General features: G+C 31.6%; 1 protein-coding gene across 1 annotated transcript; it reads left to right on the forward strand.

Moving 5' to 3' along the window:
• Positions 1–9,825: 9,825 nt before the first annotated feature.
• Positions 9,826–14,634, forward strand: LOC100781137 (aldo-keto reductase family 4 member C9-like). The gene is made up of 7 exons (NM_001253147.2): positions 9,826–10,028; positions 11,855–11,905; positions 12,056–12,132; positions 12,258–12,345; positions 13,257–13,532; positions 13,691–13,939; positions 14,387–14,634. Exons 1-7 carry the CDS (start codon positions 9,909–9,911, stop codon positions 14,471–14,473), a joined length of 948 nt encoding a protein of 315 aa, NP_001240076.1. The 5' UTR covers positions 9,826–9,908; the 3' UTR covers positions 14,474–14,634.
• The last annotated feature ends 2,767 nt before the right edge of the window (positions 14,635–17,401 follow it).

Raw genomic sequence — 17,401 nt, forward strand, 5'->3', positions numbered from 1 at the left:
TAAAATAAAAATAACTACCGTTGCTAACTAACGATCAACACCAATGTCACTCAACCTCGATTGATCCACTCCATTTATTTCAACTTCTAAACCCTAAAATAAAAAACATAGCCCTAACCCCTAAAAAAGAAATTTTATTTCAACTTCTAAATGTAATTTTATTTCATTAGAAGTACACATTAAAAAAAAGTTGAAATAAGAACTTAGTCCTAACCCCTAAAAAATAAGAACTAAACCCTAACCCCTCAAAAATAAGAACTAAACCCTAACCCATCAACTAAAAATCTTAACCCTAACCCCTAAAATTAAAAAAAATAACACTACACCCTAAAATAAAAAACATAGCCCTAACCCCTAAAAAAGAAATTTTATTTCAACTTCTAAATGTAATTTTATTTCATTAGAAGTACACATTAAAAAAAAGAAATTTTATAAATGTAATTTTATTTCATTAGAAGTACACATAAAAAAAAAAGAAATTTTATTTCAACTTCTAAATGTAATTTTATTTCATTAGAAGTACACATTAAAAAAAAGAAATTTTATAAATGTAATTTTATTTCATTAGAAGTACACATAAAAAAAAGAAATTTTATTTCAACTTCTAAATGTAATTTTATTTCATTAGAAGTACACATTAAAAAAAAAGTTGAAATAAGAACTTAGCCCTAACCCCTAAAAAATAAGAACTAAACCCTAACCCCTCAAAAATAAGAACTAAACCCTAACCCATCAACTAAAAATCTTAACCATAACCCCTAAAATTAAAAAAAATAACACTACACCCTAAAATAAAAAACATAGCCCTAACCCCTAAAAAAGAAATTTTATTTCAACTTCTAAATGTAATTTTATTTCATTAGAAGTACACATTAAAAAAAAGAAATTTTATAAATGTAATTTTATTTCATTAGAAGTACACATAAAAAAAAAAGAAATTTTATTTCAACTTCTAAATGTAATTTTATTTCATTAGAAGTACACATTAAAAAAAAAAAGTTGAAATAAGAACTTAGCCCTAACCCCTAAAAACTAAGAACTAAACCCTAACACCTCAAAAATAAGAACTAAACCCTAACCCATCAACTAAAAAACTTAACCCTAACCCCTACAATTCAAAAAAATATCACTACACCCTAAAATATAAACACTTAACCGTAACCCCTAAATCATAAAAACTTAGCCCTAACCCCTAAAAAATAAGAACTAAACCCTAACACTTCAAATAAAAAAATTAACCCTAACCACTAAAATAAAAAAAATTCCCCTAAACCCTAAAATAAAAAACCTTAGCCCTAACCCCAACAAGATAAGCAATGAACCCTAACCCCTCATAATTAAGAACTAAACCCTAAGCCTTCATCATTAAGAACTAAACCATAACACTTCAACTAAAAAACTTAGCCCTTCCCCCTTAAATAAAAAAAATTAACCCTAACCCCTAAAATAAAAAGAACCTAGCCCTAAGCCCTAAAAAATAAACGCTCAACCCTAACCCCTCAAGTTAAGAACTAAACCCTAACCCTTATAAAAAAGTTAGCCCTAGCCCCTAAAATAAAATTTGTTTACCCTAAACCATAAAATAAAAAGAACTTAACACTAACCCCTAAAAAATAAACAATAAACCCTAGAATAAAAAATAAGAACTAAACCCTAACCCCTAAAAAATAAGAACTTAACCCCTAACCCCTAAAACAATAAGGACTAACCCTAACCCTTCAAATAAAAAAATTAACCCCAACCCTAAAATAAAAAACACTTAGCCCTAACCCCTAACAAATACGAACTAACCCCTAACCCTAAAAAATTAGAAGTAACCCCTAACAAAAAAAAAATAAGAACTAACCCTAACCCATACAATTAAAAATTAACCCTAACCCTCAAATAAAAAAACTTAGCCCTGCCCATAAAATAAAAAGAACTTTGCCCTAACCCTTAAAATAAAAAACTAAACCCTAACCCTTAAAATAAAAAAACTAAAACCTAACACTTAAAACATAAAGCGTAAACCCTAATCACATAGTTCTAAACACTAAACCAAAGGCTTAGACCCTAAACACTAAACCAAAATACTTAGACACTAAACCATAATGACTAAGTCCATAGTTTGTCATTGTAGATAGTTAAAATAAAAACTAAGGTAGACAAAATACTTAGACACTAACGTTTCTAACTAACGATCAACACCAATGTCACTCAACCTCGATTGATCCACTCCATTTATTTTAACTTCTAAATGTAATTTTATTTCATTAGAAGCACACATTCAACAAAAAGTAACTGACGATTTCATTGAAGACCAACAAGTAAATACATTGAACAAAACCTAAAGCAATACAAGTCAGCATGTAACATACATAAATCAATTAAATGAATTACTCCCACGGTCAGATTGCATTGGACATCGGCGCCTATTGTGCCCTTCAGCTCCACATCTACTACATTTTTGTCGGTGGTCAGATGGTTCGACCCAATCCATCTCATTCCTTATCCTTGTTGATTTTGGCCGACCTTTCGCACGAATTGTAGTTGGGTCAGGGATTAGTGTCCATGCCTCATCAGAAGGAGGAATTGCCGCTTCATTCCCAAGAGGCCACCACTGTGCGGAGTATGCTTTTAAGATGTGCTCATTGTGTAAACAACATCTATATATTGGTAGTAGTTCATGCTCACGTAACCACAAGCTGCAATAATGTGTGAACATGGATAGTGAAGCGCAGAATACCTTCCGCATTGACAATAATGGCCATTCAAGTTAACTGCCCATTTTTGTCCGCCACGTTGCGTTATAGGATTGAAGGTCTCCTCTACTTCAAACCTTGTCGAGTGGATATCATACACGCGAACGATGTGCGAACAAGCTTGTTCTTGATTTTTCCTAAGTTCTGTAACAAGCTTAGAACAATAAACTTGGCCTTCTCTTAATTGTCTTTGGGCTTGGCGACCACGATCAACAAAGTACTTTCGGCACCTACTATATGTTGACTTGACCAACGCTGTTATTGGAATGCTGCGACAATCTTTCAACACCTTATTCACACATTCTGATAGGTTGGTTGTCATGTGACCATATCGTCGTCCAGATGTATCGTAAGCCATGCTCCATTTTTCCTTTGAAATGCGATCAATCCATCTTGCTATGGCTGGACTCAATTGACGAAATTTTTCTAAGTTTTGATCAAACACATGCTTGCAAGGAGTGTAGCTGCATCAAATTTGTTATCATCAAAAGTTGTACGTAGACATGAAACTCAAATTAAATTAATGTATAAAATAAACCTTACCCAATTTCTTGAACATCTCTTTTTGTTTCGCGTTGTTGAATTTCGATTGAAATTGCTGGCTATGTGTCGGACGCAGTACACATGATAACCGTGGGGAGGTTGCCAACCAAGTGCTTCGTTAGCGACAACAGACTTTATACTCGCGTGACGATCAGATATTAGACAAATTCCATTCTTATCTGTGACGTGTTCACGCAAGTGGGCCAAAAACCATGACCAGCTGTTAGCGTCTCGCCTTCGACCACGGCGAATGCTAGAGGAAGAACACCACCATTTCCATCTTGCGATGTGGCCATTAACAGGGTCCCACGGTATTTGCCGTATAAATGTGTGCCGTCAACTTGTATGATTGGCTTACAGTACTTAAAAGCCTCTTTGCATTGACCAAATGTCCAAAATACTCTATGAAATTGACGATGTTCGCGACTCACCGTATTACCAACAATAAAATCGTCATGTAGTATTTGAAAGTAAGAGCCAGGAGAATGATTTTGCATGTGTGTTAGCCATGACGAGAGTTTCGCATACGACTCTTCCCAATCGCCATATTCAATTGCAATCGCCTTTTGTTTGGCCATCCATGCTTTTTGTATGAAACCTTATAGAAAATTCACTATTTATCCTTTCTTGAATCAAAGAAATTTTTATTGATGGATCTTCTCTGATCATGCCTGTAATTCAAATAATAAATAAAATTACAAATTAAAATAAAAAATAACACAAAAGTAGGATAATATGAACATAAAAAACGTACCTACTACGCAAGTGCAATTAAATTTGAAATCAAGCTTCTCATGGTCTTGTGTCATAGTCATATTTAGACATGTGTGCGGTCCACCCCATTGTGTCACTTTCCATGCATCAGTTTTTTTGGATAAAATTGCCCTCATATAAAAAGGGCAAGGAGACTCTTCGGTGTTGTTGGGGCAGCAAACGATATATTTGTGTGATTTCGTTTCAACAACCTTAAAACTTTGATGCACCTTCATCACATATTGTTTGAGTGCATTTTTGACTGCATCTTTACTGTCAAAATCCATGCCAACATATAATTCTTGTCCAACATTAAAAGTCGTTGGCATGTCCAGACCACAAATGTCCTCCTCGTCCGAATGACTCCAATTGATATTATTATAATGCATAGCATCATTCCAAAATGGATTTTGAATTTCTGGTACACCTAATATTTTATAAAAAAAATCACGTCAACAAACTACTCCTATTTAGTTACCATTAAATACAATTCTCATAAAAAGATAGATGTATTCAACTAATTTTGTATTTCACAATCATTTACCTTCGATTGGGTGAACAATTGAAACTGGTTCAACGATGTCGGTGACTTCATCGTCTGTATCAGATATTCCATCGTCACTATCATCTTCATCGAAAGACTCTTCAACGTATGAGTTAGATGCCAGATAATCATCATCATCATCTTCATCGTCATGTAAATTGCTTATATTTGTTGGCAGTTCCGACTCATGATGAGGTACATTATGTCCACATGACGTAACAGAATTTGCAGCATGAAACATAGAACCGCCAGTAACATCCTTTTCTACGTATAATTCTAGAACAGACATTTGTTGTTGTTGTTGAAAACTTTCGATCATAGTTTCAACATCTTCGTCATCACAAATTTGCAACGCAACATATTTTCCTGAAACTAAAAATCTACAACTTATAGTAGAAATAATTTCATTATTTTCTAACTTTACCTTATCTCCAATTTTTTTTTCAAAGCATTGAAACTAATTCCGCGTTTTATTTGAATGGCCTTTTTACTGCCTTCAAATATTACACCATCATTGTCTTCAAATACTCTTCCGTTGAAATACAACACTGTAATAATTGAATTCATGATATACCTACATGAAGAAAATTAAAAATAATTAATCATAACAATAGTAGTTTTAAAATAAATAATTGTATTTGCTTGCTTCATCTACTAACTTAAACTTAAACTACTGATTAAAATTTCATTCTAACTTCAAAAAACTAGAAGGGAATTGGGTAATTATTTGTAAGGTCTGTCCACCCATGAACAAAGGCTTGTAAATAATTAACATTATTAAAATAAATTCAAACTAAAAAACCTAATTACAAAAATTAATAAGCTACAAGTTCACGTTAAAATTTTTTTCTAAATAAAACAATTATTACTTCAATTAAATATTTTGAGAATGATAAAAATAAAAAAAATCTATTTGCTTCCTCTATTAAACTTAAACTACACATTGATACGTCATTCTAACAAAAAAATTATTACTCAAATTAAATAATTAAAAAAAAAATCCTTAACTTCAAAAACTTCAACAGTCACCTCTAAATAGTTTTAACTCACAAATATCATCAACAAAAGTTTATAACCAAAACGGTCACATGTCAAATTTCTAAGCCACAAAAATCATGAACAAAGAGAATTACAAATAATTACTCATAATAATTTTAAAATAAAAATTCTAATTCACAAAATTAATACACTTAAACTTTACCTTCAAATTTTAGTCTAACAAAAAAAAAATATTACTTCAATTAAATATTTTGTCAATCATACAAATAAAAATATTTATTTGCTTGCTCTATTAAACTTAAGCTACACATTCATACTTTATTCTAAAAAAATTACTCTAATTAAATAATTTATGAAAAATTTCTCAACTTCTACAAAATTTCAAACACAAAATGGAAGGGTTACACTTAAAAAAATTTCAGACACAAAAACCATAAAAAAATGGCTTACAAATAATTACTTCTAATAATTTTTAAATAAAAATTATAATTCACAAAATTAGTACGCTTAAACTATAAGGGAATCAGGTAAATATTTCTAAGGTCTAATTACAATAATTAATACGCTTAAACTTCACGTTCACATTTTTTTCTAACATGGTCAATTATTACTTTAATTAAATATTTTGTCAATCATAAAAATAAAAAAATGTATTTACTTGCTCTATGAAAAATTGCTCAACTTCAAAAATATTTCACACAAAAAATGGAAGGCTTATAAATGGAAGGCTTACACTTAAAAAAAATTAAAACACAAAAATCATAAAAAAAAAGGCTTACAACTAATTATTGCTAATGATTTTTAAATAAAAGATCTAATTCACAAAATTATACGCTTAAACTATAAGACAATCAGTTAAATATTTGTAACACCTAATTACAATAATTAATACGCTTAAATTTCACGTTCAATTTTTTTTCTAAAAAAACAATTATTACTTCAAATAAATATTTTGTCAATCATACACTTACCAAAATCTATTTGATTGCTCTATGAAAATTCCTCAACTTCAACAAATTTTCAAACACAACATGGAAGGCTTATAAATGGAAGAATACACTTAAAAAAAATTCAAACACAAAAACCATTAAAAATATAGGCTTACAATTAATTACTGCAAATTATTTTTAAATAAAAAATCTAATTCACAAAATTACTACACTTCAAACAAAATGAAAGAAGGTTTTAAAAAATTGACTCAATAAAAAACATTCTTTTAAATAAATACAAAATATTCTTATTTTAAATAAATCACTAACTTTGAATAAAATAGCAAAATTCTGGAAACTGCCCTCTCCTCTTTGGACTGCTTTCTTTCTCTCTTCTTCAGATGCTTTGTTTCTCTTTGTTTCTCTCTTCGGACTATCTTTGATTGTGTGAAATTTTTTTGTTAGAAATACTCCTATTTAAAGCCAATTTACACCCATAATCTTCTCCACAATAATTACAGGCGCATGTGAATCAAATTGTACCCATGTGAACCTTACCATGCCATGCCCTAGCCTACAATGCAGAACCCTAACCTGCAAATGAATAGAACCCTAACCTGGATGTGACCTTACTGTAAACAACAGTGGCCTAAGCTATGTAAGCCAGAAGCTATGCAAAAGAAGGACGTGAACGAGGTGCCTGGGTCTCGCTGGTGCTACTGGCGGAATGCCCAGTCCCAGTCAGCACCTATATCGCTGGTGCTACTGGCGATACCAGCCCAGTCAACTTTGGTTCCGCTTTTGGCAATGGCGGTACACATGTGTATCACTGATGGCAGTGGCGATACATGCTTGCCGCCAGTAGGAATGACGGAATCAACGTAAATATTAGACCCCCGTTGCAATTAGTTTCGAAACAGACCCTATTTCGTAAATTGTTTTTAAAAAAAAACCCTATACAGTAAATTTGCCTACTAGGACTCCCTGTTTGGTGTGATAAGTTGCCTACTTTGAGATATTTGGTCGACATGGAATACTCTCGAGGTGACATTGGTTTCATCACTAATGTTAATTTGGCCAATGCTACACGATTACTGATACTGAACATGTTGCTTTCCACAAAACTTCATATAAATAGGTAAATATCTAGAAAAAAATAAGTAAATATAAATAGGAACGTATTTGCAAATATAAATAGGATAACATATATATTTACCATTTATCAATCAATTATCATCAGTTATATATAAAAATTGATATGACCTTATAAATTACACCTAACTGATATTTACGGAATTACTATATATCAATTAATGAATATATACATTTTGCAAATAATATATAATTAATTAATAATAATTTGTATACATGGATCTCCTCAATCATTAGAGAATTGACACTAAAAATGGTAGTTTATCAATAGAATCTGAACCGTGAAATTAGCTCCATATTAATTATTCATATAATTAAATTTATTTTTCTACATTTATTTTGACACATTTCTACATATTTTTTATTACCATACTTCTGTAAAAAAAAAAAAAAAAAAGGATTTCCATACCGAAATTTCTGCATGAAACAACTTGGAAGTAATTTGAATTCATTAGTATAATCAATAATTATGAGAATTCGAATTGTCACACATAAAGGTAGAATAATCATTCATGTTAAGGAAAAGAATTGGCAATGAAAAATAGGAGCAACCTAGTTAAATAACTTTCTGTGTAATATCATCACTTACGATTGGATTAATCACTGAAAAAATTGGCAATGAAAACTATTTTTTAAGGAAAAGAGGAAACCCAACGGATATTTTTTTTTAGAAAAAAAATATCACTAATAACTTTTCTTTTATTATTTAATAATTTATGCAATCAATTCCTTTTGTGTTTTTCAATCAACCTGTTTGTCGTGCTTGTCTTTTGATGTCCTGTTGTGTTTGATTGATTCTTTATTTTGATTTTTTTTTTCTTATAATGGAAAATAGTATTTAATTATGCAGGACCTATTTTATATAATATATTGAATTGATTACAATAGAATTAATTATACAGAATTAGCTGACTAATCAAGTTAATATTATTAAAAATTAATTACATTTATCTTTATAATAGTTCCTATATACTAATGATTAATGAATAGCTTCAATTTTTGTTAAAGTCAGCAAAAATGAAATTAATTAAATTATCATTAAATTAGGGATTTTAATTGACATCAGTTAATTATAAAATATGCTTTAAAATAATTAATTATTATTTAAAATTACAATTATAAAAAATTAATTACAATCAAATAATCATAGCAATCAATATTTCCCTTCTGATGTCAAGAATGTAATCTTTAACCTTTATTTTTAATTTCAAATTAATTTATTGCTTAAAACTTATAATTATTATATTATATTTCCACTCTAATGCAGTTAAAACTTTATAAATTAATAATTTCAGGATTGGAGAAATTTATTAATTTAGAGAGTTATTACTTTATCGATAAATTAATAATTATTAATTTAAAGAGTTTTTAAGTAATTATACTGTACATACCAAACAAAAAGGCAAATTAGTCTATGCCTTTTAGAATTACGAACCTTGAGACTCAACGTAAATTAGTAACGGCCGTGTTCATATACATTGAAAATCAATAATCAATAATGACTTTTCAAGTACAGTAAATATAAACAAGAGGAACAAATGTGTTCAATGTATTTTTAAGCAAAATTGAATTTTCAAATTGCTAGTCATAAATTACAGTATGCAATAAGAAAAGTTAGAGATGAACTCCAAATAGACTTGAACTTTAAAGGAAAACAGACAACTATTGAATCATATTTCGATAGAGTGTAATATATTTTTTTCAGTTTCTATGAATTATTAATTTATGATTTTATTGGGACGAAAATTATAAAGGGATCTCTCGAAAAATTATTATCTTATTATTTTATCGAGTTTTTCAATTTTTTAACATTGGTCCATGTCGAGACCGCACAAATTTATTATTTTAGAGAGTTTATTAATTTACCAAGTATTAATTTAAAGTGTTTCTACTGTGCTAAGAATGTAATCTGTCAAATTTTATTAATTATATTTAATTAAATTTATTGCTTAAAACTCTTAAAAAATATCACATGTATTCCTTTTATAAATTATTTTCGTATGTATATTATTATTATTATAAACAATAGAAATAGACAGAGATAGACTAGAGTGTAGATCTTTCATAAATATTTCTTTCGTATAACTCGGTCCCACTTGCCTTCTTCTGTAACGTGTAAAAAACAAACACTAAATCTCCCGCACCCCCGAGCCCGGAAAGAGATCTAGTGTGTCTGTGACTGTCAGAAACAAACATTATTTGGTTTTCTGAATTGTTTGGATTGCGAGAAAAAAAAAAAAAGGAAAAATGGCAAAGGATATTCGATTCTTCGACCTCAACACGGGCGCCAAGATCCCTTCAGTCGGCTTGGGAACTTGGCAGTCCGATCCTGGCCTTGTTGCTGAAGCCGTCGCGGCGGCCATCAAGGTTTCCATTTTATGTGTATTTTACGCCTTCTCATTGCCATTTTTGGATTCTTTTATTTTAATTTGATAAGCTTTCTTCAAGTTGTTTGCTGTTTGTTACTGTTAATCAAGGTTTTAAAAAACGTTCCGCAACCATGATTTATTTGGCGGTAATATCAAGGCTTTTTAATTGTTTGTGACCGCATAGGTTGCATTTGTCTGTGATTTGCCACGATATCATCAAACGCAACGAACTTGCAATGTGATATTTAAAACCTTGCTCTTAATAGTTACACTAACTAGCCAATGCTTTAAAAATAGGTCCACAACTAGTATTTGGACTATAGTATCAAGGCTTTTTAATGGTCGGCGACCTTAATTGGGACCGCATAGGTCGTATTTATCCACGATTTGTTGCGACATCAACAAACATGACAAAATAGCGACGCGATTGCAATTGATATTTAAAACCTTGTTAATAATTACACTAACTAGTCCTTGATGTTGCGGATTCTATTGGATATGTGAGAAATGAAAAATATCATTATCTACTATTGGATTATAAAATTACGTCGTGTTCTTCAAAATAATGAATTGTGTATGTATGAACGGTGAAGAATTAAAGATTAAAACAATCAAGTTATGGGAGATTTTTTAAAAGTCACTAAACCTTTTAATTGATTACATAATATTCTACTGTTAACCCATGTGTGGGTGAGTGGTCCAAATTTATTCTTTTTACTCTTATATAAAAATAACCCTCTCACTATGTATGTGCCCAGAATATGTAGAGAGAGAATTATGGTCTAAAGTGTATCACTTGTTTTATAGGGTCAAATCCTATTTTGGCACTACTGAGATAATGCAGTCACGTTACATTATGTTATTCGCATAAAACCTGTGATCATACTATATCGAGCGGTTATATTAGTTTGCACAATGCTTCTGTAACTCAGTTTAGGGGAATTCTCTTTATCTGCTTTTTTTTTTTGGTGGTGTTGTATTCAATCTATCTTTCTTCTAATCCAAATAAGAGGATTTGAGTCTTGATACTTTGGGTTTATTTTCTAGCAAATCCTACATTGAGTTTCTCACTTTATCAACTGATAATCCTTCTTTCTTTTTGTATTAGTTTTGAAATTGATTTCTGCCTCCATGGTCAAATCCTTTGTTTGGACTATTGTTCTTAATAGAATTGATACGAGTGATTTACTCAAATTGAAAGATTTCTATCTTCCTTAGATTTGCAGATAGAGCTTTAAAACTCATTTGGTCTTGCATTGGCCAGCAGTTTCCTTTCTGTGTAATAACTTGTTTGGTAATTTTAAAAGATTTTCACTTGGAGAGATTTCAAAAAGCTTTGGCATTGTTCTCAGTTTGCGATTTTTTTATGTATCTGGTTGGAATGTAAAATTAGAATCTTTACTGGCTGGCGGTTTTCAAATGACTTCAGTTGGTATTGAGTAGTTTTTCATGCTTCTTTGTGGTGTTGTGCGCACAATCCTTTTAGGAGGGTATCTTAGTTAGACTTACTGAGAGATTAACATGCTGTTTTTCATGTTTCTTGTGCTAGTTTTCTAGTTTTATTCCTTTAATTTTTGGTCTTGATTTCTCTTGTTCTTGAGGATTTCTTATCCACTTGCATTTGTACCAAATTCTTTATTCATCTAAAGAAGATAATTATTCTCTGATTTTCTGTTCTATCAACCAACTAATTTCAGTTTCTCTCTTTATACATGCATTTATAAGCTACATCAGCTATATTAGTATACATTTTGACTTGCTCAATTTGGAAATTTGTTATTCAATATAATGATCATGATCATTGATTTGATCAATTTGATGCAGGTTGGTTACCGCCACATTGATTGTGCTCAAATCTATGGCAATGAGAAGGAGGTAATTGTCACAACATGTGTTTGTTCTTGTTTTTTGTTTGGTGTTGTGTTATCTCGATTCAACAGCATAACTAGCTATCTGGAGTAAATGATTGAAAGTAGTATCAGTCATGTCATGTGTGAAGGAATTGATTCATTCTTTCTGTTGCAGATTGGCTCTTTGTTGAAGAATCTGTTTGAGGAGGGTGTAGTGAAGCGCGAGGATTTGTGGATTACATCTAAACTCTGGTTTGTTTTTAGATTCTAGATTAATATTTTGGTTTCCATTTTTAAGCTAAATTAATAGTTCTGGTAGATTCATGCATATGATAGTCTTCACTGCTTTGAACTCAAGGATTTAAGATGATCTGTAGGAATACTGATCATGCTCCAGAAGATGTACCACTGGCACTGGACCGGACCTTGAAAGATTTGCAGCTGGATTATGTAGATTTGTATCTTGTATGTAATATCACTAAATCTCAAAATATTTCTCTTTTTGGTGTTAGAATTTTATGCTAATTTGATGATTTTATTTTCCCCAAATTCTCTTTGGGTTGAACATGATGATTATTTTGTCTAGATTTTATTTCAAAATTTGGAGTGAAAATAGGATAATTTATGAAAACAACTTAGAACTTATATGAAAATAGTTTAACCCAATTTCCTCTTCTATTGTAGAAACAACTTATATGCAAGTGTTACATGATAAGTGCTTATTCAATAAGTCCTTAATTGAGTTGTTTACCCAAATGGGACCTAAATCTCCCTCTTAATCCCTTTGATTATTTATAGGCAACATGACTTATTTCTCTAATTATCTCAGCCCCAAACTAACTCTCTAATTACTCTACTAACTAATATCTCCGACTGTCAAACTCCAATCTCCTAACTAACTAATGGGTATCTCTATCAGAGTCTAAATTAGCATTTGCTACGTATGCTGCATTGTTTAGCAACTTTTGTTTTTTTTATCTTTATTAATTTTTCACTGCTAATGCATGTGGGTTTCATTTTACTTATTTTTCAAAATTTGATGTATCATGTGCGTTGACAAAATTGATTTTGAATAGAATTGATTTTGGTTAAAATTAATTTTGAAGTGAAGTGGTTTATGTTTGGATGTTTTATTATAAAATCAAGTTAGAAGTAAATTTTAGTACAAAATTTTGGATCCAATGCAGAAGCTACTCAAAGTTGGTTCAACCTAGAATCAATTTTTGGATTCTTCTCCAACATAAAACCAAACATGTGAAAATGTATCCAAAATCAATTTTAGACCCAGATTCAATTTCCCAATGCCTAACCAAGCATGCATTGAATAGTTTATTTACGACATACTCAGTTGTAAACTGATGAATCTGCCTTTTCAGATCCACTGGCCTGCTCCGATGAAGAAAGGATCAGCTGGCTTTAAGCCTGAAAATCTTGTGCAACCAAACATACCTAACACCTGGAAGGCGATGGAAGCACTCTATGACTCTGGCAAGGCTCGGACCATCGGTGTAAGCAATTTTTCCACCAAGAAGCTCTCGGATTTGCTGCTAATTGCTCGTGTTCCTCCCGCTGTCAACCAGGTGGAGTGTCATCCTTCCTGGCAGCAGGACAAGCTGCAGGCTTTCTGCAATTCCAAAGGTGTCCACCTCTCTGTAAGTTTACAACTCTAAACTCTTGAATGATCTATGTTTTGTGTCTGCACATTATAGTGGCTATTTTCATAAACCAATCTGTTTGTTGTCATGAAACATTATTTGTGTATCTAATTTTTTCGAATTTAATCTGAGATTTTTTTATTGAATATGTTTAGGGATATTCACCTTTGGGTTCCCCTGGAACAACCTGGCTTAAAAGTGATGTCCTCAAGCATCAAGTTATAAATATGATTGCGGAGAAACTAGGCAAGACGCCTGCACAAGTAGCTCTTCGCTGGGGACTTCAAATGGGCCATAGTGTTCTTCCCAAGAGTACAAACGAAACTAGAATAAAGGAAAATTTTGATGTTTTTGGCTGGTCTATACCTGAGGACCTGCTCGCCAAATTTTCTGAGATTCAACAGGTAAAGCGTTTGATAGTCTTTATAGTATTTTAAAATCTGAATATATTAACTATATGAGAAAAACAGTTTTACATTGCCGGTGTAAAAAGTTTTACGTAGTCATTCAATCACAATTCATCATATATGATAAGTTTGTTGACTTTTAAAATAATTATCTTTAATTCAAATATGATTTATGATTGGATGATAGTGTGAAATTGTTTCACATGTTAGTGCATAACCATTAAACTCTAACTATATTTGTATTGTGCTCTAGCTTTATGATGAGAAAATTCTTTGCCATGTAATCAAAATACATACAGAATTGATTTCTGATTCATTTTGCAAACCCCTATTTGTCTTAATTCCTATATTTTGGGGATGGACAGTTGGAATTCGTTTTGAGTATGATACTGTGGTGTGAAATTTACTTTTAAGCATTTTTATGACTGGTAGTGGTTGTTGCAGGCAAGATTACTCAGGGGTACCACATTTGCCCATGAAACTTATGGTGCCTACAGATCCCTTGAGGAACTTTGGGATGGTGAAATCTGAGAAATCTATCTGTAAATTTGATAAGTGAATGGATCGAGGAGTGAGAGTTCTGTGAAACTGTGAATCAGTATACTCCTTTGTTGACTTGAGCAAATTTTATTTTATTCCTGGTTTGATGAAACTTTGCATCATGGCATTCATGCAAATCTCTCTTTTCGAAACCTTTTCTTTCTCTTTATGTTATCTATAATTGAATGGATTCTTAGTTGGTTTCCACTATTAGAGTGGGCTTAAAATTATTTAGTAGAGTTCATGTGAAGATAATCATTCAATAATAAATAAAAAGGTTTTAAAACATATTGCCATAGATTGCGTTGCCATCCTTCTTTATTTTGTTTGCAGATTCCCTTTTCTTACATGCACTTGTTTTGAAAATTTGTGTACTTTAACTTTTTTAAGCTGACCACTGTTTTGCACACGTTTCTTCAATGAGTCCATACATAACTTTTGAGGCAATGTTGAAGAATATTGAAACGAAGATGCTAGGTGCAAATAAAAATAATAATGACATCAAATGACGATAATTTACTATAAATTTTTATGTCTATATAGAAATGATTCTTCAAAGAAAATTGTCAACTGTTGAATTTATGTGAACCTGTTATCAAGCCCATATAGTTGAGACCCGTGTCGATAGCAATAGTGTTAAAAATCTCAGATCGGATCGGGCCAGTGATTGATTCAAGTAACATGTAATGTGAGTGTTGCTTTGGGCACCAGCATAATTGTTGGTATATCTAACAAATTTTGTAAATTTCAATAACACTCCTCCCTTATAACTTCTTCTACGCTATTCTTCTTCATGTGACATTTTTATTTGTTTGCGCTCACCTTCGTTCTTGTGAGAGGTCTTCCATGAGAGTTGCTAGTTCGTTGTTGTGTTCTCTTTGGTGGAGATGCATTGTTTACGGTAGTTCGTCAACAAGTGGTGGTTGTGGTAGTATTTGGTTTGACCATTAAAGGTGGAGGTAAGGTCTTTGATCTGTATTTTTTCGTGTAAAACTTATGGATTGATATTCCATAAGTTATATAAAATTTATGGATTGATAATTCGTAAGTTTTATATAAGTTACGGATTGGTAATCCGTAAGAAACTTACAAATTGATAATTTTTATGTTACTTAACAGATTGACAATTTGTAAGTTGGCAACCCGTAAGTTTCTTACACATATGGTTGGACATGTTTTTAAACTTATCTTATACAAGAAACTACTTTGTATGGTATTAAGGTATGCTTTAAATCATATTGCTGCTGAGTTTAAATGTGTATATTATGTTGGCAAAAACTCTTCTCGTTGTGGATGTATAATGAGAACTACTCACGGTCTTCCATGTGCATGTGAGCTAGCTAGATATGTTGTTGGTACCATACCACTTGGCACAATCCATATGTTTTGGCGGAGGTTAAATTTTTCAGACCATGGATTATCTGAGCCCGAAGTCAACATAACTGAAGAGATGAAAATCATATCCAAGCGGGTTAAAGAGCTTGATGTTGGTGGCAAAGTTACTCTAAAGAGTAAACTTTGGAAAATTCCCTACCCTGATCTAAACTTTATGTGGGTTCCCCTAGAAAAGGTGAAAACAAAAGGTGCTAAAAAAATGATGACCAAACATCAACTAAGCATGATTCGTCAAGCTAGGAGTATGTTGATGCATTCTGTGCAAAATAGTAATTCTTCAATCAAACGTAGTGCATCATCATCTGACCAAGCAAAACCAAGAAGATTATGCTGATGTTGGATCAATTTCATCCATGCATTCATGATTTCATTGAAAACATTGTTGATGTCAAAGCTGATAGTAATTGTGGATATCATGCAATTGTTGTCTTATTAGGTATAAGTGAAGATTCATGGTCTTTGGTGCACAATCATTTGCTTAAAAAACATGGAAAATGGTCTAATGAGTATATCAACTTGCTTGGTGGCATAGACAGATTTGAGGAACTAAAGCAGTCCTTACTTGTTGATGGATTGTCAATCCGTATAACTTATACGGATCTCCAATCCCTCCCAACCATGCATGTGCGATAAATCCGACAGAGAGAAAAACAGACTTATGACGACAAAGGAGAACAAGGCAATGACTACGGTTGCAGTCACTAGTGGCATGAACGGTGGGAGCGGAGGCACGATGAAGAAGATATGTAAACAAAGGGAGAAGAAGACAATGGCTGTATGAACGTCAAGTGGGAAAGGGAGACGATTACGCTTTAAAAAATTAAGTAAAGGGCATTTTTGCCACTTCACTAAATTTGTTGGGTGTACCAACAATTGTGTTGGTCCCCAAAGCAACACCTATAGTAGTTTAGATTGGTCATGTTGATGATCCGATTTCATTTTTTTATTAGTTTTATATAAATTATTTTTGAACAATTGATTTAGAATCCATGTTATATTTTTTATGTTAATCATGTTATTGGTATGAAATATCCATTGATTTTATTGATGATTAATTTTTGTCGGAAAACCTAGTTAACTATCTTTAGTGGGATTTTTCTTTCTCAATCACATTTTTTCATTCACTAGAAATTCAAGATCTTGCTTGAATAGATCAAATCAAGTATGATTGGGACCCACGACTTATTGGTTGAACCTATGTCATATGGTTTAACTCTTGTTGATTTTATCAAGCATACTTCAAAACTATTGTATTTTTTGTGGGAAAAAACTTTAAAAGGTCATTGGAAGCACCGGTGAAAAGAGTAGAATACATGAGGAAGAGTTACAAAACAGACATTAGGTGAAGTTATTAATTAAGAGAAATAATATTAGTACTTTTTTTTTTCAAGAATATTGTACCTCTGAAAATTTGATTTTTTTTACTATGTCGAATGATATCCTGGGATCCATATTGTTTTGGTTGTGATGAATAATATCTTGTGATTTATATTGTCAAAAGTGAGGTAACTCTGTTGTTACTGT

This window comes from Glycine max, chromosome 3 (assembly GCF_000004515.6).
Source record: "Glycine max cultivar Williams 82 chromosome 3, Glycine_max_v4.0, whole genome shotgun sequence".
Taxonomy (NCBI): Eukaryota; Viridiplantae; Streptophyta; class Magnoliopsida; order Fabales; family Fabaceae; genus Glycine; species Glycine max.

Excerpts from the sequence above, each read along its gene's own strand:
- LOC100781137 (NM_001253147.2), top strand. The coding sequence starts at position 9,909 with ATGGCAAAGGATATTCGATTCTTCGACCTCAACACGGGCGCCAAGATC. Across the intron at positions 10,029-11,854 it reads CCGTCGCGGCGGCCATCAAG|GTTGGTTACCGCCACATTGA; the intron begins GTTTCCATTTTA and ends AATTTGATGCAG. Across the intron at positions 13,940-14,386 it reads AATTTTCTGAGATTCAACAG|GCAAGATTACTCAGGGGTAC; the intron begins GTAAAGCGTTTG and ends TGGTTGTTGCAG.